The 27445-nt window shown below is 42.5% G+C and overlaps 1 protein-coding gene across 3 annotated transcripts in view; it reads right to left on the reverse strand.

Annotated features, from left to right (window-relative positions):
• The window catches only part of LAMA3 (laminin subunit alpha 3), a 265798-nt gene that overhangs the window by 131875 nt on the left and 106478 nt on the right, over nucleotides 1–27445 (reverse strand). For 2 of the 3 annotated variants that reach the window (XM_037727996.1, XM_037727997.1), the window contains exons 13-19: nucleotides 11888–12025; nucleotides 9605–9651; nucleotides 8215–8314; nucleotides 7456–7508; nucleotides 7124–7229; nucleotides 5907–6006; nucleotides 2409–2565 (exon numbers count right to left, since the gene is read on the reverse strand). In XM_037727996.1, the coding sequence (XP_037583924.1) occupies nucleotides 2409–2565; nucleotides 5907–6006; nucleotides 7124–7229; nucleotides 7456–7508; nucleotides 8215–8314; nucleotides 9605–9651; nucleotides 11888–12025 (701 nt within the window). The remainder of the gene's footprint in view (nucleotides 1–2408; nucleotides 2566–5906; nucleotides 6007–7123; nucleotides 7230–7455; nucleotides 7509–8214; nucleotides 8315–9604; nucleotides 9652–11887; nucleotides 12026–27445) is intronic. The other variant, XM_017498569.2, reaches the window with a different exon arrangement.

Raw genomic sequence — 27445 nt, forward strand, 5'->3', positions numbered from 1 at the left:
ACACACACACACACACACACACACACACGCACACACTCTCTCACACTCAGTCAACAAGCACCGAATAGCTAGTGAAAGATGGAAACAGGCAAACCTAACAATGAATTAAAATCACTTACAATCAAAATTACAGTGAAAACGCACTCCCTCAGCAACTGAGATCCTCTTTTGACCTTTTTGTGATCAGGCAGACAGAGCGGAGTATTAGATGGACTAGTTTAAGAAAGCCACAGTGACAGAGCAACCACCACTGGCTAGGAAAAATAAAAAGGCAGATGAGAAGGAAAGGAGAGTGTATTATTTCACACCCAGAGAGAGACTGCTTCAGAGTGCGCTTCACATACATGAAGTCTAAATGGTCACAGAAACCAATGGTGGCCAGGGAAAGGTTAAAGACTCCAAATACAATAATGGTAACATCTGAATGTAACTAAAATATGCAAGGGAAATGATGGCTTTTCAACCCAGAAGAAGGGGTCCTGTGTTTCCCAGGGCTTGGGCTCACACAGTATTTTGTAAACATTGTGGAGCCTGGGCTCTTGGAGGAAAGGGTTGGCTATTTTAATTCTGAACCACTGACTCTATGTCCAGTTGGGCTGTGGCCTAAGGGAACTTCATGAAACTTGGAAATTCCCAAATCAGCGGTTCTGTTGGTCTTTCTCCTAACTCCTTTGGTTAAAAGGCAGGGAATATCTGTTAAGGGAGATATTGGTGACAATAAAGACTGATTTTGCTTAGAATCACTTGCTCTGGAAGCAGGAGCTATTGGTTACCCACACTGAGGAACTCCTGCTGACCCTTGCAATTTGTCTGAATTCATCTTGAAGTGTTAGTTTCAGGTGGAAAATAAATATGCAAAAATGTATTAGGAGCAAAGTGAAGTAAGTGGTGATCCTGGGGACGCCACCAAGGTCCTCTGACCAAAATAACTTTCTCAGTAAATGTATCATTAGAGATGACTTCCTTTGTGTCCACCAGCTATTCAGCACTGGTGAGAAGGTATACATTTTGCTTGGGTTGTCAGTCATTCACATCCTATGATGACTCAATGGAATTTATTGCTTTTTTTCTTAATAATGAAGTAATATCAGGGAACTAAAGAAATTAAATAATTGTATTTGGGGAGTGGGGGGAAAGAGTGAAGCATCTTAAGATCCTAGGTACTATTTCGGAAAGGCAGCTTGGATAGGGGACTTTGGCCAGGCAAAAAGCAGGGTTAGAATCAGTGCGGGGGTGAGGGGGGTGGGGCGGTCCGAGAGAACTGTGGTCCTGTCCCAGCTTCTCTACAGGCTGATTTGAGGTAGCAACAGCAAGTACCAGTCTTGGATCTGCTAAGGACAAATACTGTGTTACCATGATTGTCAATTTACCTCTCATATTCTAAATTCTCCACTGAGAAACAGTTCGAAGAAATCAACCTGAAAAAGAAATTCTGAGGACAAAACTATGCAACGACTATATCTATACAGAATTTTTTTGTTTTTGTCAGAGTTTTGCTCTTGTTGCCAGGCTGGAGTGCAATGGTGTGATCTCGGCTCACCGTAACCTGCGCCTCCTGGGTTCAAGTGATTCTTCTGCCTCAGCCTCCTGAGTAGCTGGGATTACAGGTATGTGCCACCATGCCCGCCTAATTTTATATTTTTAGTAGAAACAGGGTTTCTGCATGTTGGTCAGACTGGTCTCAAACTCCCGACCCCAGGTGATCTACCCGCCTCAGCTTCCCAAAGTGCTGGGATTACAGGTGTAAGCCATTGTGCCCGGCCTACAGAATTTTTTAGTTATAAGTAGCGAGACGTATAAGTTCTGAAGGTAAATGAAGAATGTGTAAATTACCTTACTCATTCGAATACAAAACCAAGATAGATGGATACAGTAGAGAAGAATGAAGGAAAGAGAAATATGGAAAAAATGAAATAGCACTAACACTCATTTATCTTAGCTTCTATGTACATAGCAAGTCAAAGTTTAAAAAAATCAGCCAAAAATTAGGAACATTAGCTTTATGGGAATTACTTAAACCAACTCATTTTTGTTTTCCACAAATGGCTTTAAAGAAAACTGTCCCTCACATTCTAGTATAGCCTAACGTCATTTAGGAAACTTCCCTCTTCTCATAAAAAACCTCCAGAGATAAACACTGTTTTTCTTTAATTCCTAATTTTCTGATTTGGCAACCAAATTAAAGTAACAATGAACTGTGAAATACACATATATACTTATCAGTTAATATACAGCCCTACCCCAAACCCCAGGTTTAACCTAAACTCCACTGCCAGCCCATAATATGGAGAAAAAGAACCCTGGAGTCAGTTCTGGGAACAGGTCACCTTTCACGGGGCTCACTGAGACTGCTGTGGGGAAGGATCTGGGCTACTAGGCCATGAAGATGCTTACTATGGGTTGCATACCTGTACTGAGGTCATCTGGGTATATCCCCTCCAGCTAAACTCAGGAAATGCCAGGGGATCAAATCCAAACCGAAGATCTCTCCCATTAGGGGTGGTACCATCTTCAATCTCATACTTCATATGATACAAATCTGGGAAATAGTAGTTGTCTTCAGGCCTTTTATAAATAAAAAATAAACACGTAAACACATACAGAAAGTTAGGTCCATGGATCATCTGACCATCCTTTAATCACAGTAGTTACTACTGAAGAACTCCACCACATTGACAGAGTACATTAAATAGAGGACAAATGAGAGATCTCCTGCTCTTTCTCTAAATTACTGCTTTCACTCACATAAACATTCCATAAGACACACTCCACACCTAATTCCAAGCATTAAGATAAGAATATCATTTAGCACAAGCCATAGTGGTAGCATCCTTTAATATGTTCTAAATAGTTCCCAACGATTTAGCGAAGTCAAATTAGGTTACCATTTATTTAATCGCTCATTCACTCATACACTCATTCACTCACTACATGAATATTAACATCTATGTGCTAGGCACTCTTGCTAAGCACCATAGGTATAATGGTGTACATGACATAAAATATTTCATATGCTAAATTTACAAGTAAGATAATATTTTTTCTCTATATGTATTTTTTTAATCATTAGAAAGGCTCTTCTTTGCCTTGTTTTCTCTTAAACTGTATGCCTATTAATGAATTCTTTTCGAGAGTTCAGCTGTGGTAGGCACAGAGAAGTATCCAAAATATTCCAACATTGTGTGGCATTTAACAAACTACTTAAAGTTCTCAAAAAAAAAAAAAAAAAAAAAAACACTTTGCCAATCCAGTCACAAGCTGGATTTAGTGGGTTTAATGCCATAAAGATCAATTTGTTAAAGGAAATGAAAGGCCATGTTCCTATACTGCAGATAGAATTAGGAATGCTCACAACTTTTCTGGAAGCAATTTACAAAGATCTTTAAAAATGTTCATTCACATTGACTCAGTAATTCTACCTCCAGAAATCTGTTCTAAAGAATGATTTTGTAGATAGTCAAATAATTAACATAAAAGAATGTTTAAAACAATGAAGATTTAGAAACAACATAAATGTACAATTATGAAATAAATTATAAAAAATAAAGTGACCATTTAAAATGTGAAGACTAATGGTAATAGGAAATATTTATGATATGATGTGAAGAAATGAATGTGAATTATGTGAAAAAATAGAATGCTAATCTTTAATTCACAGACAAGGTCTAGAAAAAAATACACCAAAAATATTAAAAAGAGGTTATCTCTGGGTAGTGAAATGAAGATTTTTCTTTATCTTTTTACTTTCATTAACTTATTAAAATGTGTTCACTGGACATATATTACATTTATTATCACAAGAATTATTTAGAAAACAAAGTGAATGCGAATTCTTTCTACACTTGTTAGAAAATCTAAAAATACTCTGATAAAATCACAAGCAAACATGTAGGGGATTTGGTACAAAAGGACGCGAGATTTTCAGGTGGGAGAAGAGGTGCTCCAGCTTCCACACTGCTGGTTTGCCAGCCTTTATTTCAGTTATCATTTACCACTAGATCCAAGGATGCTCTAAACTTGAAGACATATGTATGTGTGCATGTATCATGTGAAGTCTTGCCTCAGGCTGGGCAATCTAATTCCTATTTGGTTGCATTATTTTATGCTGAAAATCAGTTCATTACCTACATAGTTGGAAGGAGAAAAAATGTTTGCTGGTGAAGTAGGGGAGAAGCTCACTTTATCAACACCAGGGTGGAGCAAGGTGAAACACAGGTGGAAAACGCTTTTTTTGTTTGTTTTGTTTTTTAAGATGGAGTCTCACTTTGTCATCCAGGCTGGAGTACAGTGGCGTGATTTTGGCTCACTGCAACCTCTGCCTCCCGGGTTCAAGTGATTCTCCTGCCTCAGCCTCTGGAGTAGCTGGGATTACAGGTGTGCACCACGCTTGACTAATTTTTGTATTTTTAGTAGAGACAGTGTTTCACCATGTTAGCCAGGCTGGTCTGGAACTCCTGACCTTAGGTGATCCACCTGCCTGGGCCTCCCAAAGTGCTGGGATTACAGGCATGAGGCAGGAAAACGTTTTATGCAGGTATTTACAAAGCTCTTCTGGTCCATGGTGAGGCTCACTGCTCTTCAGGAAAACACACCTACTGATGTGCGTTCTTCACAAATCTTTTACTCCAATCCCCCATGGTGACAGCCAATTAGAAAGGCTGAGGGAAAGTGCAGCTGGGTTGCTCTTTTTTTTTTTCTTTTGATTAGAGACAGGGTCTTGCTCTGTTACCCAGGCTGGAGTACAGTGGTGCAATCATAGCTTACTGCAGCCTCAAACTCCTGGGCTCAAACTATCCTCCTGCCTCAGGCTCCTGAACAGGTAGGACTACAGGCATGTGCCACAGTGCCTGCCTAATTGTACTTTTTTGTAGAAATGGAATCTCACTATGTTGCTCAGGTTGGTCTTAAACTTCTGGCCTCAAGCAATTGTCCCATCTAGGTCTCCCAAAGTGCTGGGGTTACAGCTTCCAACCATCACTCCCAGCCTGCTCTGACTTTTAGAATTCAAATGTTGGAAACGTTGAGAGAAAAGAGAGAATCACCTGGCTAAATACAATTTACCTTCATAACATAAAAGATTTCTTTGTAAATCTGTTGCTAATACAAGTAGTGAAAGTACCTGAGAGTTAGAAGTTATTTTTCTTCCCTCCACAGAGGAAAAATCATGGATGAAACATCATGGTTTCAAAATATTTATAAATGGTGAAATATAATGGTTTAAGAGACAGAACAATACCACCCATAGTTCCCACAGTTCCCCAGTCTCAATCTCCACCTTATTCCCTTGCTCCTATAGTTCATTGTCATCTTCTTCTGCATGAGACAAAGCACTTCTTCCCCACTTCTAAACTTTTCTTGCCCCTACCCCCACTGCAACCCTGGGGAACAACTTTGGCCTCTCTACTTCCTCACTCCTGGATCCCAAGGGGGAAACAGGAACTGAACCTTATTAGCCCAGGCGCCTGGGTGTGTGGCACTGCCCCCCTTAATCCCTCTCTTATTGGCCCAGGGACCTGGGTGTGTGTTCCTCCCTCCTCTTATTCGCTCTGTCCCTGGAGTGAGCCTATCTGTGGGTTCCTCCTGCTCCAACTGGCACATGGAGGTTGGGCCCTGAGAACCACCTCATGCTTCCAGCTCTGGTCTTGCCCACCTGGTTTTTGTACTTGTGGGAACTTTCAAGCGAACGTGCTCCATTGTCTACACAGTGGAACAGGCTTATGGGCAAAGTGATCTCCTGTTTTAAACAACTCACACAAAAGTGTCCAGATTTCAAATGACACAGGACAGCTTCCCTTGCCCTTGATCCATAGGGCTGTTTCTCTCTTTACCAGAGTGTAGCACAGGCAGAAATGCCTAAGACCGTCTCCCACACTGTGAACATGGGAAGAAGCCTACGCAAAACTCACCACTGGCAAGCCTTTCCCACGACATGCTCCCGGCACTGGCACACCCCGGAGGCCCCACTGCACACGGAGGACAGCGCCCCACCGATGTCACACTGACACCCTGAAAGCCAGGAAATGGCAGCAGTTACCCCTTAAACCATCTCCACACTGAGTGCCTCCACCGCTGTATGAGAAGGGAAAACAACAAGCCCAGTGATACAGCACCTGCCTTCCTTCCTCTGCCTCATCTATCTGGCTGGTGTTTGAGGTCTAGGAAACTCCCAAACTGAAATAGTATGTCTGCACTTGGAAATCAAATTCGACCCCCAAAACAAAAACAAAATTAAAATGTTGCGTCTTTCCCAAAGTCTGCTTCTAAGTCGGAGGCAGCTACTGCAGGCCAGCTCAAACGCTGTTGTCAGTGCAAAAACGACAGCAGCCCAGGGTAAACACACTTTAGAAACAGTGCTGTTGTAAAGACCAGGTGCTAACCAGGGGCTGAGCTAGAGGTTCAAGAGTAGCCTTGTGGGGCAGCTGTTCCTGCAATTTCATTATTTAACACAATACTGTCTCTAAAAATCTGGTGCTAGCATTTTTGATAATATATCTTTAAAATTACCAAACCTTGATGTCATTTATAAAACTAACAGATGCCCTCCCATCCCAGTTACGTTTTTTATAATTAAACCCACAGTGTGCTGGTAGAAGAGAGGCAGAAATGCAGAAACAGCCTCACTTGCAATTTACTAGTTTCAATGTAATGAATGTTTGGTCAAATTCTCTAGACAGAATGTTTCAGGGCCATTCCATCAGAAAGTCTGTGTGAAGACAACAAACTCAGCCAGGTGCGGTGGCTCATGCCTATAATCCCAGCACTTTGGGAGGCCAAGGTACATGGATCACCTGAGGTCGGGAGTTCAAGACCAGCCTGACCAACATGGAGAAACCCTGTCTCTACTAAAAATATTTAAAAATTAGCCAGGTGTGGTGGCACATGCCTGTAATCCCAGCTACTCAGGAGGCTGAGGCGGGAGAACCACTTGAACCTGGGAGGCAGAGGTTGCAGTGAGTGAAGATCCAGCCTGGGCAACAAGAGCTAAACTCTACCTCAAAAAAAAAAAAAAAAAAAAAAAAAAAAAAAAAAAAAAAAAAAAAAGATGACAAACTCAGAAGAAATGTCATTCGGACCATCTTTGGCCATCAACATGCGTTGCTCAAGGCCCGCTAAACTTATTTACCTTGACACCCAAAGTAATTGCTCTTTTCCAAAGCAAAATATCCATCTTCACAGGTGTCACAGGAATCGCCACCCACATGGGACTTGCAGTGACACTCACCATCTCCCTGCAGAACAATGAGCCAGATGACCATATTTGATAAAATTACAGAATTCACTAATCTTCAAGATTGAAAACTGGCTCTTAGATCATAGGAAGCAGTGTAGCCAGGATCTGGAAAGGATTACCATGCACTGCAGGATGAGCGAGGTACTAACACACGCCCCCAGAAACCCCACAAGCAGTCGCTACAATGTTGTGCTGTTGTCACATGAAAACTCGGCCCTCTTTACCTGCCTACACTCTCCAGTTCCACTCACTGTTCCCGCCTGATGGCACTGGCATTCTGTGGAGATAAGAGAGCATCCTTGAACCAGGGAGACACAAAAGACAGTTCTTGGCTGTGGGAACATTACACACCTGTGACACAACGTGTACAGTCAGCCTTGCCAGTGCGGTTCAACAGAATGAGAGTCTGCATCGCTGAGGACTAAAATTGGACTGCTTTCTGAAACTGGTAGAATAGACCAATCCGGACTATCCATCTACAAAAAGTAATGGCTAGTTTATGGCTACTCCATGACAAAAGCTGTAAAATCATGGGAGTTTCGAATGACTCTAATGCCAAGGTCATTACTGATATGCATGCATGAAAATACACTCTATTCAAGGTTATTCGCTACATTCAGTACCCTTAACTCAGTGTTTTTAAGTCCTTATACTGGCTTCAAAATAAGAATAACATTAAGGTTAAACCAGAAAAAGTAGATTATAAAAACAAGGACATAAAAACCATTTATCAAGTAGCTGCCTTCTTGAACAACAAAATACATACAGAAACAGGATAGAAATCCCTGCTGAGATTTTGAAAATGACAGAACTTCTGCCAAAAGTGGGGGGGGGGGGGGCGGAACATAAAAACGTTACATAGAATCTTGTCAAATTGAAGTGATTCAACAAATAGCTCTTTTGTGGGTTTGGTCACTGAGGCAGAGAAAATTAAGAGGACATTACAATGTAGTAAATTACGACATATAAGAAACCGGTTCTACCTGAACATCCACTGGGATTTTCTTTGTCCAGATTCCAGTACAATGCTTTGCAGATGCTGCAAGTAGGACCTTCAACATGAAGCTTGCATTGGCAATACTCCTTTGAATGAAAATCAAACAAACATTTGACTTCTTGGAATTAAGACATGTTTTCAAACATGTGCGTGAGCAAAGACTTGTCACAGAAATATATTTTGGTCATGAAAAGTAATTAAATGTATCCAGGGGGGAATATACTGGGTTGATTTCAACAGTCTGCTAATTGCTTTTGTTTATTTTTATTCATTTATTTGTTATACACGTAATTCACATTTGTGGTTAAAAAGAAATTGGAAAATATGGAGAAGGAAAATTTAAAAATCACACTTATTTATAACATTGTCAGGGTCTGTTGATACTGTTACAGCATAGACTACCAATTTACAAAGAAAAATGTCTGAATATTCAACATGTTGAAAGTCAATAAAGAATTGTTTATCTGAGACTGCTTTCGTAATAAGCAAGATTCCCAGCCTTGGGTCAATCAAGGCTTATAGTAAGGATGGCAGAACCTCTTTCACTCCATCCATTCTGTGCCTACAAGTCAGCATCTCTAGGCACAGAGGCCAAGAAGACAGACAATGTCTAAATTGTCTAAATTATCTTAGAAAATTGTTCAGAATAGGCCAAGCGTGGTGGCTCACGCCTGTAATCCCAGCACTTTGGGAGGCTGAGGCCGGTGGATCACCTGAGGTTAGGAGTTTGAGACCAGCCTGGCCAATATGGTGAAACCCTGACTCTACTAAAAATACAAAAATTAGCCAGGTGTGATGGTGCATGCCTGTAATCCCAGCTACTCGGGAGGCTGAGGCAGGAGAATCACTTGAACCTGGGAGGTGGAGGTTGCAGTGAGCTGAGATCATGCCACTGCACTCCAGCCTGAACAACAAGAGTGAAACTCTGTCTCAACAAAATAAATACAGAAATAAATAAAAATAAAATTGTTCAGAATACCATGGTATTATGCTTGGAATAATATAAAATAAATTGTAATTATTTTGTACACAGCCAACTTTATTTAATGTGTCCTTGGCCACTGATTTTCTCAATATTATTAATTATGTTTGCCAGACTTATGTGCAGGGCTCCGCAGAGGCAACACCCTCTGAGTAACCTACAAATCTACAGTAGGAGTTCAACTCTAAGACTCCAGAGTAACAAGTTTAACTGAATCTTATTCTTTTGTTTTTGAAAAAAAATCACAAAATCACATACCCACTTTGAAAAAGAACAATGGCCTCTTTAAGTAATTTAGCCTTGGGTCTCATTTTAATTTCAGGAAGTGTCCACACTTACTCCTTAATATGTATCAGAATAATACAGATTGACCACCCTTTTACAGTCTACTTACCAAATTGGAGTCGACGGTACCAGCTGGGTCACAAGCACTGCTGGAACCTGAATATGATTTAGAAATTTTTAAATTATCAGGTAGTTTGTTTTTCTCTTTGTTTTGATGTTTCATGTATATTAGTTTTGTTTTCAAAAATAGTGTATCTGCATTTATATTTTCAATAGATGTGCGGCAAAGATTTCGCGTGCAATTCATAGTCAGGCATCTTGAATGACATTTATGGTCCTTAATCCTCAAATTACCTCTTTTGCCCCTGAACACATCTCTACCCTGTCTATTCATGACAGTTCACTTCTAATTGATGACGAAGGAGGATATGAGGGAAAGATTCTAAAATTTTGACCATCATTTGTATTGTCCAGAAGAGGGCAATATTGTACCAAGAGATTTTTAATTGCCCATTTAAAAGAAGTTTGAGAATTTCTAAGCACATCTTTAATTATCACACCTCCTTGTTCCCACCTGTACTGAAGTTATCTATAAAATCAATCGTTTTGTTTTCCTGACTTAGTATATAGCACTACAAACCAAATATAATCTCTCTTCAATAAATTGGGATCTTGCAATGTTTCAGTATTACAGTTACACAGTGTTCGAACTGGTAAAGTCTGTTCTGAGACTAGTTTTTCAAATCATTTCAATAAATCCAGAATAGAATCTTGTTTCCTTACAAATTCTTCCTTAGCCTTACTGCCTTTGTTTCCTCTTTGTTTCTGTTTGCCTCAGCTTCCTCTTGTGATTCTCATTCTCTCTCTCACCCTCTTTTTTGAGACAGGATCTTGCTCTGTCTGCCAGGATGGAGTGCAGTGGTACAATCAGAGCTCACTGCGGTCTCCAGTGCCTAGGCTCAACTGATCCTCCCACTCCATCCTCCTGAGGAGCTAGAACTACAAGCATGCACCACCATGCCTGGTTATTTTACAAAATATCTGCTAGAGACAGGATCTCAGTATGTTGCCCAGGCTGGTCTCAAACTTCTGGCCTCAAGCAATCCTCCCACCTCAGCCTCCCAAAGTGCTGGGATTATAGGCATGAGCCACCCCGCCCTGACCTCTCTTTCTTTTCTGATGTTCTCCTGCACCCCACATTTTTCCATAATACTCAACACAAACTTCCAGCTCTTTGTTTTTTATGCCCAGCCTCAGGTTCCTCTCCAGGACACAAACATTGTCATCTAGCCCTGGGATGACTGTGGCTGCTCAGCTTCTCTGCCCGGCAGCCACAGCACTTCCTTCCACTCCTGACGCCCATGGAGGTGAGCAGAACCATGCAGGATGCTTCAGGCCTTCGGAAAGGCAAGCACCCCCTCTGACTGCCTGCTGCAACTTCCACCCCCAAGGAAACCTGGTCTCCAGAGGATTCTGGTTAGGAAGATTCTGGGAAACGAAGTCAGCCCTGTCTTCAAGGGATGGGAAGGGGTCTGAGAAACCACATTCTCCTGATGGAAAGTCTGGGTCGGCCTTCCACAAACACCTCTTCAGAGCAGCAAGAGTCCTCTGAAATTGACAGTCAGGAGCTCCTGGTCTGCTCTCTGGCTGCACACACCAAGGAGCTCAGGGAAATTTGTGGACATCTCATTTCTGTCCCCTCTGCCACGGTACATGGGCAACCTTCAATCTCTCATATCAATGGAGGGATGAAGACCAACCACATCCCACAGCTGCAGCCTTGGTTTTCATCTCCCCCTCAGTGCACTCTCTCCAAACTGCATAGACTCCAGCGCATCCCACCCACCCACCTTGCGCAACACCCGGGCTGAAGTGCGATGACATGGTCCCCCAGAAGGCCGCAGGAGGTCAGGGAGGGAGGACCGAAACACAGCAAAGGCCCTGCTAAGCCTGCTGGCAAGGGGAGCGGTTAGAAACATGACAGTGCTGCCAGCATTAGCACCACAAGCTGGGGGCAGGAGAAGGCCTGATGCTTCGGGGCAGAAGACAACAAACACCCGCTTTAGCTCAAAGAAGTCACCTTTGCCACACACTATCTGCAGAAAACTGACATATGAACCAAGAAACCCACATTTATGGCACACGGAAATTTACATTCTTTTTAGTTAGAAAAAAAAAATCATTTCTGGATTTCTCTGAGGATACATATATGATATACATGTTTTCAAACCAGACTTGAGCTGGGGAGGAACCAGGCAGACTAGGTCTGTGAAAGCAGGATGTAAGGGTGGCCAGGGGTGGGTGTGTGGGGGATTTGCAGGCTTCCCTGGGCGGCTGGCTGCACACACTTCAGAGAGGAACCAGACCTCCAGCAATATACTGGCTTCCCTACCTTGGCAGTGGGGGAAATCATAGGCTCCTGAGAGACACCTGTCACATCGCTGTCCTGTAACCCCTGGCTGACATTCACACTGTCCAGTCACTGAGCTGCAGGGTGTCTGGTAGGATCCCAGGGCTGAACACCAGCAGGCTGGATGAAAGAATGCAATCAGACTTAGGCGGGGGTTGCAGGTAGGGGAGGGGGGAGAACCACATCCCAGATCAGAGTGTGAGGGTGGAGCCAGAAAGACCCAAATGCAAGTTCCAGCTCCGCCTCTTATGAGACCGGGAACCTGAAACAAGCCATTCAACTGCTCTAAGCCTCAGTTTCTCCTTCCTTAAATGGGAGTGATACTAGCTTTTATTTGATAACTTGTTGTGAGGGTCGCATAAGATAAAACTTAAAAGAGCTGGGGACAATGCCTATCATAGCGAGCACTCGGTAACTGCTAGTTTTTATTGCTGCCATGAATTTCATATTCAGAAAGATTTCCAGGTGCTGGGTGATGGCTTTGGGGATTCTGCTCACCTAGAGAAACTGGTATTCGTAGGAGGAGGAAGCAGGGAACAACTGACGGGGGTATGACTCACTGGAGGGCCACTTTAATTCCATATCAAGTGCCAGCCATTCCAGGCCAGATCAGTCTACAATTGCCCCATTCTTCCCTGTCCTCCTCTCTTTATACCTATTTTCTCAAGGTCCAGTGTAGTTAAATAGTGATAGAAAAAACTGTGCGGGCAACATTGAAATGGATGGGAAAGGCATCCTAGTTTCCTCCCTCCCCCATGTCTGCACCTACCCTCCAAGCTGTTACCATGATCTTTGGCTAAGTGGATGAATAAACATGCATGGATGGAGAGAATAGATGCTAGCCATTCATTCTCCTTTTGGCCCCCTTCCCGCTGGGTCAGGTCCCTACCAGCCTCTGAGACTAGAATTCTATGGGCTGGAATTGCACAAGGTCATCCCCACTTGCATTGCAAAAACCCTGCTTCTGGAAAGGGATGAGCAGTAGAAATGACCTTACTGACTTCTCCAGCTGAAGAGTTCTACATCTTAAGAACTGAAAGAAACTAAATAGATCATCTCATTGAGTCCCATTATTACATGGTGAAGCTCAGAAGTTAAACGGCATTTCTAAAGTCAATGGATTAGTCTCTGGCAAAGGGCTTCATGAAGTCTTTGGGGTCACACACATCTGGATTCCAGTGCCAGCTGTGCCACTTAACAGCCCTGCAATCATAGCTAGTTGCTTAGCTTCTTTGGACCTCAGTTTCCTCTTCTGTAAACTGGAGCTGATAATAGCATCTGCTTTATGAGGTCGTCTGAGAATCACCAGCAATAAGACATTGGGCACGATGGTTGCATCTCAGGAAATGTTCACACTTATCAACATTATTATTTTAATGACCTAAGCCCCCCAAGTGCTTAGGGAGGTGCTCTTTACACTTTCCCATATGGAATTAATGAAATTCAATGAATTAGTTTATCTGATTTCCAAATTTATATCCAGTGTAGGCAGTAAAAGATACATCCTAGTTTGCAAGATTTCAAAAATTCCATGTTAGTTGGAGCCTTGAGAAAGGAAATATTCATAACGTAAAGCCCGAATCTGGTGATTTATTTACAGGTAGCCTTGGAATCTAAGCCTTGGTGCACGGGGCCCCCACAGGGACGAGACCATGCTGTTTTCATTCTCTGTGACAGTCCAGCCCATGTATGTGCTTTTTAGTAAATGACAGTGAATGACAGAATTTGCCTGAGTTGCCATTGGACACATGAAAGAAGCTTTCACTGATGGAGGGGAACTTGGCTAGTTTACTCACTTACAAGTATCTGGGAGCTTCAACAGGCTATGTGACTTGTTCAGAGAGACACAATTAGTTGCAGACCCAGAGAATTTACTATCATTTCACTTTCCTATTTTGTAGTCATCCATCTGGCAGACACTGATTGAAGGCCTACTGTATTCTCGCAGTACCATGGCTAGGTGTTGTGGTGGAGGTACATACAAAAACACGTATAGTTAGCCTTCCACATATGTGGGTTCCACATCTGTGCATTCAACCAAACACAGATCAAATGTATTCAGAAAAAAAACACAATTAAAAAATAACAAAAATAATACAAATAAAATAATAATGCAATGTAACGACTATTTATATAGTGTTTATATTAGATATTATAAGTAATCTAGAAATCTAATGTATATAGGAGGATGTGTGTAGTTTATTTGCAAATATTGTGCCATTTTATATCAGGGACTTGAGTATCCTTGGCTTTTGGTTTCCATGGGTGGTCCTGAAACAAATCTCCCATGGATACTGTGAGTTGACTGTATTCCCTGATCTCAAAGAGCTAAAAATCCAGAAGAAGGACTACAGGATGACTGACATAGCACAAAGCACCCCACAAGATACTATACACTCCACACGAAACATGCCTAATGCTCCCCCAGGTACTGGCTGACAGCAGCACAAACACTCAGATCTCCTACTGCCATTTCCATCTGTCTGTTTTCATGGCCCATGGTCCCACCTGGCCTGTCTGCAGAGGTTAAGTCTCTACGTAGTGGTAAAATTCTGAGGAAATGTTCTAGGACCTACAGTGGTTAATTTTGTGTCAATTTGGCTATGTTACCAAACTACCGAACACTAGTCTGCATGTTGCTGTGAAGGTATTTTTAAGATGATATTAACATTTAAATTAGTAGACTTTGAGTAACGCAGATTATCTTCCATCACTCAAGTGGGCCTCGTCCAATCAGGTGAAGGCCTTAAGACAAAAAGACAGATGTCCACCAAGGAAGAAGGAATTCTGCCTACAGATTGCCTTTGCACTCAAGCTGCAAGATCACCTCTTAACTACATCTCCAACCTGTTAGCTCTCTTGTAGATTTTGGACTTGCCAACCCCTACAACTGTGTGAATCAATTCCTTAAAATAAATCTCTACACACACACACACACACACACACTATATATATATATATATATATATACACATAGATTAAGCAGATAAGATGTATTACTGTCTATCTATCTATCTATCTATCTACCTACCTACCTAGAGAACTCTGACTAATACAGATTTTGGCACCAAGAGAAATATTCTTGGAGGACCAGAATTTTTTAAAATTCATAAATACAGGCAGGGTCTCACTGTGTTGCTCAGGCTGGTCTCAAACACCTGGACTCAAGTGATGCTCCTGCCTTAGCCTCCCAAAGTGCTGGGATTATAGGCATAAGCCACCATGCCCAGCCAGGAACAGAATTTTAAGAATAAATTCTCTGAATTGGTTTGGGGGCTTCTGGAATTGGTTCTCTAAATGACTAGATTTAGAGGCACTAATGACTCTATTTCCAATAGTGAAGAAAGCATTGATAGTCATTGGTGTGATGTGGTAATAGGGATACACAAAAATATCACTATTGGATACTCCTAATCAAATCATTATGACAGGCAAGGTTCTCAGTGACCATGTATTTGATAACATAGAACATTTTTGTCAAATTAATGGGTATAATGAGCTTGGCTAGTTGCTGTTAATTGGGCTGGACAAAGTAGGGAAAGAAAAGGAGTTGAGAGATTTGAGTTCCTACTCAGATGCAGCATAAATAACCTGAAAGTATGTTTGTCTTCCTGGAAAGAAATCCATATCTCCTATAGCCTCAGAGCAGAGACTGCAGAAAACTAAGAATCCTCATCCTGCGAGTGTCTGAATTGCAATGCAAGTTAAATTCCCAACCTTGCAGAGTATCTGCTGTTAAAGTGAGGGCATAGATTGGAAAGGAATGGGATTCTGAAAATCGTTTTGGGGATGTATGGAAAATCATGATGAAGATGGGGACACTGAACCCCTAAATTCTAATGAGGCTTCCTGGTCAGAAGAAGCAACTGCATCTCCCCTGCCATGTTTGAGCAGATTAACCCGGCTTTGCCTGAGAAAACTATAATGACCTCCCCTGAGGGAGGTCACGGAAGACCCTACTGACTCTCCTCAGGACCCACCCCCATCCCTCTTTCCTTATCAACTGATAACTGAATTCAAATCTCAGCAAGCCCTCAAAGGTGAGGTACCAAGTATGACCCATGAGAAGGTACACTACACTCCAAAAGAACTACATGATTTTTCCAATTTAAACAGGTAGCAATTTGAGGAATATCTGTGAGAACAGATGTTAAGGGTGTGGAAACTGCTGCCATGGAAATGGAAAAACTAAGTGCAATGGGGGGTGGCAGCCAAGTGGCGGCAATAAACCACCAAAAGCAAGGTGGGTGTGGCCACCATAATGGCAGCGGAGTTGAAACAGCAATCAGAATAGTCTGACTCACAGAAACCTATGCCAACTAGTTGATCATGGTATTCCTGGGAGTGAAATAGATGGGAAATCTAGCAAATCCTGACTTGCTTTGCAGAAGTGGATGAATTCTAGGTCAAATGAACAAGTCTAATTTGAAACATAAAAATAGAGTCATGTCACCTCAATCAATTCCCAGACCTGAGTGGTTTACAGACTCAGAACTCTTTGAATGAAGGGGATAGATAGTAGGTACAACTGTGGAAGAACTCCACTCCACTCCCAAACATTTATAAGGTAAATCCGTCTCCCAGCCTTTCTCAAAGGGACCTATGGCCTTTTACCAAGGTGACGCTATGCTGGCAAAAAGGAAACGATCAGATCTTTTTATTCTTTCTATTATTGGATATCAGCCCTAAATTACACTAATTCTAGGAGACCCAAAATGTCACTGTGGCCCTCTAGTCAGAGTAGGGGTTTATGGGGGTCAGGTGATCAATGAAGCTTTAACTCAGGTCCATCTTATAGTGAGTGCAGTGGGTTCCTGAACTCACCCTGTAGTTATTTCCCCAGTTCTGGAGCAACTGCCAAAATCTTCACACTGGTTCCCTGACCTATGGAGTGAGAGTTATTATGATGGAAAAAGCTAAGTGGAAGCCATTAGAACTGCCTCTGCCTAGCAAAACAGTACAACCAAAGGCATGGAGGGGTGGTGATTCCTGCTGCTTGCCCCCAATTCATCTATTTAGCCTGTACAGAAAATAAATGGACGTTGGAGAATGACAGTAGATTATTATAAACTTAACCAGGTAGCAACTCCAATTGCAACTGCTATACTAGATGTGGCTTCATTGCTTGAGCAAATTAACGTATCACCTGACACCTGGAATGCAGCTGATAGTCTGGCAAATGCTTTTTTCCTTCATATCTTTTAGTAAAAACCAACAAGCAGATTGCTTTCAATTGGCTAGGCCAGCAATATACTTTCACTGTCTGTATTAGGCTATTTTTGTGTTGTTATAAAGATATACCTGGGCTGGGTAATTTGTAAAGAAAAGAAGTTTAATTGGCATAGTTCTGCAAGCTGTACGGGAAGCATGGGGCCAGCATCTGCTTCTGGTGAGGGTTTCAGGGAATTTATAATCCATGGCAGAAGGTGAAGGGGAGCCAGTACATCACATAGCAAGAACAGATGCAAGGTAGGGGGTGGTATCACAAAATTAAACAAACCAGATCTCAAGTGAACTCAGAGAGCGATCTCACTCACTATCAGGAGGACAACACTAAGCCATTCATGAAGGATCCATCCCTCAAGATCCAAACACTTCCCACCAGGCCCCACCTACAACATCGGGGATCAGATTTCAACATGAGGTTTAGAGGGGGCAAACATCCAAACTATATCACTGTCCTAAATCAGGGGCTGTCAACTCTGGTCCTGTGTCATAATTTAGGTTGCAGGGATATTGATCACCTGTCCCCTTCACAAGGCATCATATTGGTCTATTACTAGATGACTGGATTACGCTGTCAATTATGCTGATTGGAGCTAGTGAGCAAGAAGTAACTTATTCGTAAGACATTTAGGTGTCAGAAGATCAAAATGAAATCTAATAAAAAATCAAAAGTCTTCTACCACAGTTAAATTTCTCAGGGTCCAGTAGCGTGAGTCCCAGAACAAGGGAAGGCTCTACAGCAGGTCCAGGCTGCTGTCCAAGCTGCTCTACCACTTAAAGCAGATGACTGAGCAGATCCAATGGTGCTTTAAGTGGCAGCGACAGATACAGATGCTTTTTGGAGCCTTCAGCAGGCCCACATAAGTGAATCACAGTGCCGACCATTAGGATTCTGGAGCAAAGTCCTGCCACCCTCTGCATATAAGCCATCCTCTGCAAATAACTTTTGTTGAGAAACAGCTTTTCACTTTCTACTGGGTCTTAGTAGAGACAGAAGGCTTAATCATGGGCCATGAAGTCACCCTATGATATGAGCTAACCATTAAGAACTGGGTGTTGTCTGACCGATGAAGCCATAAGTTGGGCACGCACAGCAGCCTTCCATCACCAAACGGAAGTGGTATACATAAGGTTGGACCCAAGCACCCTCTACTCAAGTAAGCTATGCAAAGAACGCCATGCTCCACACTCCTGCTACATTCCACATCTACAGCATCATGGGGAGTTCCTTGTGATCAATGAAGGAGAAAACTTAGGCCTGGCTTAGACCAGGTACTGCACGATATGCAGGCATCACCCAAAAGTAGACAGCTGCAGCACCTTTGTGCTTTTCTGGGACATCCCTGAAGGACAGTGGTAAAGGGAAATCCTCCTGGTAGGTGGAACTTTGAACAGTGTGCTGGTTGTTCACTTTGCTTAGAAGGAGAAATGGCCAGATGTGAAATTACATATTGATGAATGGGCTGTGGCCAATTATTTGACTGGATGGCCAGGGACTTTGAGGGAACATGATTAAAAAATTGGTGACAAAGGGGTCTGGAGAAGAGTCTGAGTGAAAACCCTCTCTAAATGGCTAAGAAACATGTCCTATGTGAATGCTTTCCAAGTAGACAGGAGGATCCGTTCGATGGATACCAGGCAACCTCTGTCCCATCCACTTCTAGTATTGTCCAATGGGCTCACAACAAAGTGGCCATGGGGTCAGGGATGGAGGTTATCCCTGGGCTCAGCAAAATGGACTTCCACTCACCACAGCTGAGTCCCCAACCTGCCAGCAGCAGAGACCAACACTGAGTCCTCAGTATGGCACCATTCTCCAGGATAATCAGCTGGCTACCTGGTGGCAGGTTGATTACTTTGGACTGCCTCTATCATGGAAGGGGAAGTGTTTTATTCTTACAGGACATGTACTTGGACATGTTCTAATGGACCTGTACTTGGATACAGAAATTCCTTCTCTGTATGCAATGCTTCTGTCAAAACTACATTTGTAGACTTTCAGAATGTTTTACTTTATTGTCATAGTATCCGCATAGCATTGCTTCTAATCAACAAACTCACTTCACAATACATGAAATGCAGCAATTAGCCCATAGTCATGGAATTCTTCATCTTACCACTTTCCCCACCATCCCGAACAGGTGGCTTAATAAAACAGTGGAATGGCCTTTTGAAACCTCAGTTACAGAGCCAGTTAGGTGGCAGGACCTTACAGGGCTGAAGCCAGAAGGCAGTATCTACTCTGAATCATTGTACAATGTATGGTTTCTCTAATAGCCAAGATTCATGAGTTCAGAAAGCAAGAGGTAGAAATGAGAGTGGCATCACTCACTATCAACCCTAGCGATTCCCTAGCTTCCAATCCCAGCTGCCTTCTGCTCTGGTGGTCTAGAGGTCTTAGTTACAGAGGAAGAAATGCTTCTACCAGGAGACATAACAATCATTCTACTGAACTGGAAGTTAAAACTGCTACCTGGTTTCCTCATTCCTCTGAATCAACAGACAAAGATGGAAGCAATTGTGTTCCACTAATTACCAAGGGGAAAAATGAACTGCTCTTCCACCATGGAGGTAAGAAAGAATATGTCTAGAATATAAGAGATCACTTAAGGTGTCTCTTAGCATTACCATGTTTTGTGATTAAAGTCAATGGCAAACTACAACCCAATTCAGACAAGACTACTGGTGTCCCAGGCCCTTCAGGAATGAAGATTTGTGTCACTTCCACAGGTAAAGAACCATGAGGTGCTTGCTGAGGACAAAGGGAATCTGGAATGCGTGGTAGAAGAAGGTAGTTATGTATACAGTTTGAGTATCCCTTATCTGAAATGCTTGGGACCAAACATGTTTTAGGTTTTTTATTTTTTCAAATTTTGGAATATTTGCATTATACCTGATTGGGCATCTCAAATTTGAATATTCAAAATCCAAAATTTTCCAATGAGCATTTGTTTTGAGCATCGTGTCAGCATTCAAAAAGATTTGGATTTGGAGCATTTTGGATTTTTGTTTTTGGGATGCTTAACTTATACCAGCTATGACCATGTGACCAGTTACAGAAATGAGGACTGTAATTGTAATGAGTATTTCTTCCTATTTTGTTATGAATATGTTTTTTCTGTCTATGTGTGTGTTATATGTATGTGAAACAAAAATCTTCATTTCTCAACTAAACAGCAAAAAAGCAAATAATGTGATTTAAAAGTGGGCAAAGGATAAGAATAGACATTTCTCAAAAGAAGACATGCAAATGGCCAAAAAGTATATGAAAAAATGTTCAATAACACTAATCATCAGGGAAATGAAAATCAAAACCACAATGAGATATCATCTCCAGTCAGAATGGCTATCATCAAAAAGACAAAAGATAGCAAATGCTGGAAAGGGTGTGAAGAAAAGGAAGCTATTATACATTGTTCATGGTAATGTAAATTGGTACAGCCATTATGAAAAACAGTATCGAGGTTTCTTAAAAAACTAAAAGTGGAATACCATACAATCTAGCCATCTCACTACTGAGTATCTATCCAAAGAAAAGGAAATTAGTATATCAAAGGGATACCTATGCCCCCATAGGTATCTAAAATGGAGACAATATTTTTTTTTCAACTTCTAATTTAGGTTCAGAGGGTACATGTGTAGGTTTGTTAGTTATATGGATAAATTGCAAGTTGATGAGGTTTGGCACATGAAACCAAAAAATCACCTAGGTTCTGAGCAGAGTACCCTATAGGTATTTTTTCAGCCCTCACCCACCTCTCATCCTCCTCCCTCTAGAAGTCCCCAGTGCCCAGTCTTGGGTATGTCTTTATCAGCAACATGTAAACAGACTAATACACCCTCTATTAGTCCCCAGTGTCTGTTGCTTTCATCTTTATGTCCATGTGTACTCAATGTTAAACCCCCACTTATAAGTGAGAACATACGGTATTTGGTTTTTCTTTCCCTGCGGTAATTTACTTAGGATAATGGCCTTCAGCTGCATCCAGGTCACTGCAAAGGACATGATTTTATTCTTTTTTATGGCTGCATACTATTCCATGGTATATAAGTACCATGTTTCCTTTATCCAGTTCACTATTGATAGGCATCTAGATTGAATCCGGGTCTTTGCTACTGTGAATAGACCTGTACCCCCACGCTCACTGCAGCATTATTTACAACAACAAAGATATGATATCAACCTAAATACTCATCAACAGATGAATGGATAAAGAAACTGACGTCTATATACACAGTGGAATACTATTCAACCATAAAAATGAATGAAATCCTGTCATTTATGACGGCCTGGCATTTGTCATCACATGGGTGAGCCTGAAGGACACTATGTTAAGTGAAATAAGTCAGGAACAGAAAGATAAATTCTGCACATTCTCATTGGTATCTAGGAGCTTAAAATATTTGAGTTCATACAAGTAGAGAATAGCACAGTGGTTAATCGAGGCTAGGAAGTGCAGGAGGGGGGATAGGGAAAGATTGCTTAATGGATACAAAATTACAGCTAAATAAGAATACATTCTAGTGTGCCCTAACACTGTAGGGTGAATGTGGTTAATAACAATTTAGTGTATATTTTCAAAAAACTAGAAGAGAGGATTTTGAATGTTGACAAAACGCAGAAATGATGAATGTTCGAGGTGACAGGTATGCTGACTACTGACTTGATCATTACACACTGTATCCATGTATGGCAGTGCACCCTGTACCCCATAAATATGTACAGTTATTATGTGTCAACTGAAAATACAAGGAAGGTCATTTTTTGTTTTCTTCCCTGTCTTATCTCCTTATTGTTCAACCTAAGATGTATTGACTTTATACCACGGTATTGAAGTTACAGGATATCTAGGGGAAGCTGGAACATCGCCCGAGGACTTTATTTCCTCTTCTGGGGAAAGGGTTAGTGCATTTTCAATTGTATACAGGATAGTTGTATCATGTTAGGCAGAATTGGGTTTTGGCATACTCTTTATTGACAATTAAGTATGGTTTCAGGAAATACGTATGAGTGCTATGTTGGCAAGGCAAGGACTAGTGTTGGCTAATTTTACATGTCAACTTGACTAGGTTATGATGCCCAGATGTTTGGTCAAATGCCAGCCTAAATGTTCACTGTGAAGGTATTTGTTAGATGAGATTTATATTTAAATCAGTAGTCTTTGAATAAAGCAGATTATTCTCCATTACGTGGGTGGGCCTCAACCAATCAACTACAAGTCTTAACACAAAAAGACTAATGTCCCCTGAAGAAGAAGGAGGGATTCTGCCTCCAGACTGTCTTTGGACTTGAGCTGCAGAATCAACTCTTTTCTGGGTCTCTAGCCTGCCAGTCCACCCTACAGATTTCAGACCTGTCAGCCCTCACAGTTGTATGAGTCAATTTCTTAAAATAAATTCATTCTCTCTCTCTCTCTCTCTCTCTCTCTCTCTCTCTCTGTCATATACACACAGTAATTTGATATATATATTTACTATATCAAAGTAAAGTGTATCTTTGTGAAAACCGTTTTTAATTCTTTTGAAGAGGAGTCTCTCTCTGTCACCCAGGCCTTTGAACTCTACCACTGGCTATCCTAGGTCTCCTGCTTGTAGACAGCAGATCAGGGGCCTTCCCAGCCTCCATAATTTCGCATACACACACAACTGATTGGTTCTGTTTCTCTGGAGAACCCTGGCTACTACAGGCTTGTTCCGCTATTTCTGCCCTAAAAGAAAGTGAATGCAGAGAAGAAAACATCCATGCAGGCATTAGGGTAGCCGCCTGGAGCACAGTGGTGGCAGCTCCACAGCACAACGTAGGTGACACAGACATTGGCCTTAGGACCACGGGGGTTGTCTGGGGAGCCAGAAGACCCAGTTACACTTTGGAGGTAAAAACAAAGACTGGACCTTAAAAGCATTTGCAGTGTTTTAAAATTGAGAATTAATCTGGCAACAGGCTTCTCACTTCAATCCAACTATCAGTAAAAACTGCCAAATCCCAAACACAAACTCTAGCGTTGCCAGCCCTTTTCTCACTCTTGGAAATACTATAAGGCTTTAAAAATATTTCAGTTCTGCTCTTTGTTTCGGTCCAGGTCCTTTGGATTTTCTGGCATATTTCACTTCTTGTCTACTCCTCATTGTTTCTGCTTTAAGAAGCTTACTCTCAAGAAGAATACAAAGTAAGGATCACCAAAAAAAAGTCTTTAAAATAAAGATCCCAAGCCCCTATAGGACAGGGGCTTGTCTGCCATGCTCTTGAATGTTTTCCAGGATCAGATGTAGTCCTGTTCCACAGTACCTGCCAAACAGCTGGTTGTTACATAGGAGAATGAGTAACTATTGAAATCCTTCTTCAGGTCCAGCCCTGCAAAATTCTAGATATGTATTATAATATCTCATTGTGTCTTGCAACATTGCTATCAGACAGGTATTTCCATGAATACTGCCTTCCTCTTCACCTGCAGTAACAAGCTCATGAGTGACGCAACACTATGTAGACTCTTGTAGATGATGGTCAAACAGAGCTCCTTAGTGCTTGAGGGATGCTCTTATGGTGCATGACCTTGCAGGTTTTCCTTCTTGTAGAAAGGCTGATTGGCACCTTGATCTTCAGTCAAAGCCAAAAGCCAGCCATCAGTTCCACAATACTTACCACTTCTCTCGCACTGGGCTTTGGATGAATTAAATCTACAGAAAATCCTTAGCCTTTTCTGACCAATCAGCTCAATGTTCTCGTAAACCAAAGTGAATTACAAGGAAGGGCCAGTTCAAGGCAAAACTGCACAAAACTTGACTTCAGGCTGCTTCCCACTGCCAGCCTGGTGGTCTCTGGATTTGCCCTGGAAAGGCTGGGAGCCTCTCGCAGGAGCATCACGGCCACAACCTTCCTTGGTACCATTCCCCATTGGCAGGGCACTTGTCCTCCTCCCTTGGCCAATGTGTCTGACTCAGGAGAACATGTTAACAGGGAGGAGGAGGTTAATCTCTCACTGGCAATGTATTTATAGGACTTTTCTAAAGGAAGCCCTGATACCACAACCCAAAGACTACATCAGACTCTAATGGGGATGGTCAGGTCACGTGGGTGGGGTTGGGGGCAGCTGCACTTTCGGGTGCCTTCAGTTCATGTCATGAAATGACCACCCATTTCCGCATTCCTGATTTCTGACTCTCTGTTCCAAGTACTAACTAGCTGCTGCCTAGCAAGCTGCTCCAGAAAAGGAGGGGAAAGGGGAATAAAAAGGAGGAAAAGAGGAACAGGAATTAAAAAATAAAGAAGAGTAGGGAAAAAAGGAGAGGAAGAGGAATGAGGGATGGGGAGGAGAAAGGGGGAAGAGTAAACCCTGTAAGTAACCAAATTAATAATTGTATTCTGTGGTTAAAGACACAGTCAAAAAACCCATAAACATAAATATACATTTCTTTTTTTAGATGGAGTTTTGCTCTCTCACCCAGGCTGAAGTGGCGTGATCTCGGCTCACTGAAACCTCTGCCCAGCAGGTTCAAGCGATTCTCCTGCCTCAGCCTCCTGAGCAGCTGGAATTATAGGCGCCCATGCCCAGCTAATTTTTGTATTTTTAGTAGAGACAGGGTTTTGCCATGTTGGCCAGGCTGGTCTCGAACTCCTGACCTCTGGTGATCCACCTGTCTTGGTCTCCCAAAGTGCTAGGATTACAGGCATGAGCCACCACGCCTGGCAAATATACATTTTATATAGACATACAGACAATTCTCCAATCTGGTCTCAAGTATATGATTTGATTAATACCCCCCAAAAAAAGAAAACCTTAGGGCACTTCAGTGAGTCAAAGTTAAAATGAAAAGAATACTACATTGCACTTAGAAAAGTCTGGAGTAAATTAATGTAATACAAAACATAAATCCAGGACTACAGTTGGCAAAACCACCTTAGATGGGTTTTTTAATTCTCTTTAAAGAAGATTTTGAATTTTTTTTTCTTTTTTCTTTTTTTTTTGAGATGGAGCCTCGCTCTGTTGCCTAGGCTGAAGTGCAGTGGTGTGATCTAGTCTCACTGCAACCTCTGTCTCCCAGGCTCAAGCAATTCTCATGCCTCAGCTTCCCGAGTAGCTGGGATTATAGGCATGTGCCACCATGCCCAGCTAATTTTTGTATTTTTAGTAGACATGGGGTTTCACCACATTGGCCAGGCTGGTCTCAAACTCCTGACCACAGGTGATCTGCCCACCCTGGCCTCCCAAAGTGCTGGGATCACAGGCATGAGCCACCACACCCGGCCAGATCTTGAAAAATTTTAAAGTAATAAAGAGCAAAGCTACAAGAACACTTTTCGGCTAGAATATACTGGTCCAGCTGATACACCATTGTGGGCCATGTTGGTTTGGTTGGAAAATTTAGTGGGTCAATAAATCAATTCTCTCTTAAAAAAAATCACAAAAGCTATCAGAAAAAAAGGGAGTCACAAGAAGACAAGGGAGACCATTACAGACAAAATGTTGCATCCTCCCAAACTCTTACCAGAATAGATCAAACCCAAAACAAGCTTCAAGGTACACCCGGATACCACACTAGGCAGTGAATTTCCTGCACATCTCAGAAAACAGCTCTTAAGCATGGCAGGCTTCTCTGAGGCTGGATGTGTATTTGTATGTATTAGTCCTTCAGTTGCCCTATCAGCAAGTCTTCACTCTCATGCTTCTGACGAGGTCAGAGGGGTTTGGTAGAATCCAAAGGGGAGTTGTGGGAACCCCAACTTGAAGGTGCATCCTCACGTAAGCAGTTGTAAGAACTGAATTGGAGGACACTTGGCTGGTGTCTGCTGCTTGGTGATGGGGAGAGCCCCCCCACACATTTGGTCACAGAAGTTTTCTTCTGTGTTGACGGTTGTTGTGGTATGAGAGTAGAGGAAAAACACAGGTAGAGGAGAGAGTTTTCCCCCCACACAATTGTTCTTGGACCAGCCCTATGCTAATCTCAAACTGGCTCCTCTTCCAAGGATGCTGTCTAGGGCCTCTCGGTGGTCCTCTGCTGGACAGCTCTCTCCTGCCATTCCCTTGTCCCCCAGAGGTGGAAGCCTCTTTATTTCTGTTGCTGGGACTCTCTCCTTAGCCCACAACTGCTTCAGCCCCTGGGCATTGTATTACCATGTCTTTTATTTTCTGTTTCTGTTGCTTTGACGTCTTGGGGCCTTACTGACTGACTCTGGAAGGACTGCCCCTTTTAGGGTGAGTCAACCCCCAGAGATAGTAAACAACCCTCCTGAGAGCTGCTTTTGGAATGCACACCGACCAATCCAGAGCATGGCCCCACCACCTCCTCTGCCAGATTTCACACTCTGGTGTTCCCTGCCCTAAGCATCCCAGGGTCAGGTACCAGACAACTAGGGACAGCCCCTATCTCCCAGAGCCCATTGAAATTATTCAAACTAACCAATCCTAAACCTGATTATCCTTGCCCATTCCTTTTTGTGGAAGTGCTGTGTCTACAGTTCCTTCCCCTTCCTCTACCTCCAAGCCCACCCTGATGCTTCTCTGTGGCCCCTACAGCATGCCCTGCCCCTCCTCTGGAAACTGTATCTTCTCAATAGCAGCTGTCTCCTGGTTTGCTGTCCCTACTGAACCCCACATTTCCTCTTAGTACACTCTATTTTAAAACAGGCATCTGGACAGCATCTACAGCTGCTTTGAGTGGGATCTCCTGATGTCTCTGGGCAGACCTATTGGGCAGGAACCAAGACTCCCACCTGGATTCCCTCACATTTGGCTGTGGGAAACACCTATGCATCCCTAACCCCAGCACACTAAGGACAGTCGATTCCTGACACAGCAATACTCTCACTGCTCTGCCTCAAGCCAAAAAACATCCAGCTCTTAGCCTTGGGATTTTCCAAGCCAAAGTCTTGCCTTAAGCACCTCTGTCCCTCCTGAGGCATCCCACATGCTATGGTTTGGGTATGGTTTGTCTTGCCAAAATTCATGGTAGTTTCATTGCCAGTGCAGCAGTGCTGGGAGATGAGGCCTAGTGGAGGTAGTTGGGTCACGGGGGTGGATTCCTCATGAGTAGATTAACGCCCTCCTGAAAGGGTGACTGCATTGCTCCCACAGGACTGGATTAGTTACGGTGAGAGTGGGTTGTTATAAAAGTGAGTCTGGCTTCCTGGACCCTCTCTCTTGTGTCCTCTCTCGCCGTGGGATCTCTGCACGTGCTCACTCACTGCTCCACTTCACCATGTTTTGCCCCAGCATGTCGCCCTCACTAGAAGCCAGCCAGATGTGGTGCTATGCTCTTGAAGTTCCCAGCCCACAGAATCATGAACTAAATAAAGGTATTTTCTTTATAAACTACCCA

The sequence above is a fragment of the Cebus imitator genome, unplaced genomic scaffold, assembly GCF_001604975.1.
Source record: "Cebus imitator isolate Cc_AM_T3 unplaced genomic scaffold, Cebus_imitator-1.0 Scaffold12, whole genome shotgun sequence".
Taxonomy (NCBI): Eukaryota; Metazoa; Chordata; class Mammalia; order Primates; family Cebidae; genus Cebus; species Cebus imitator.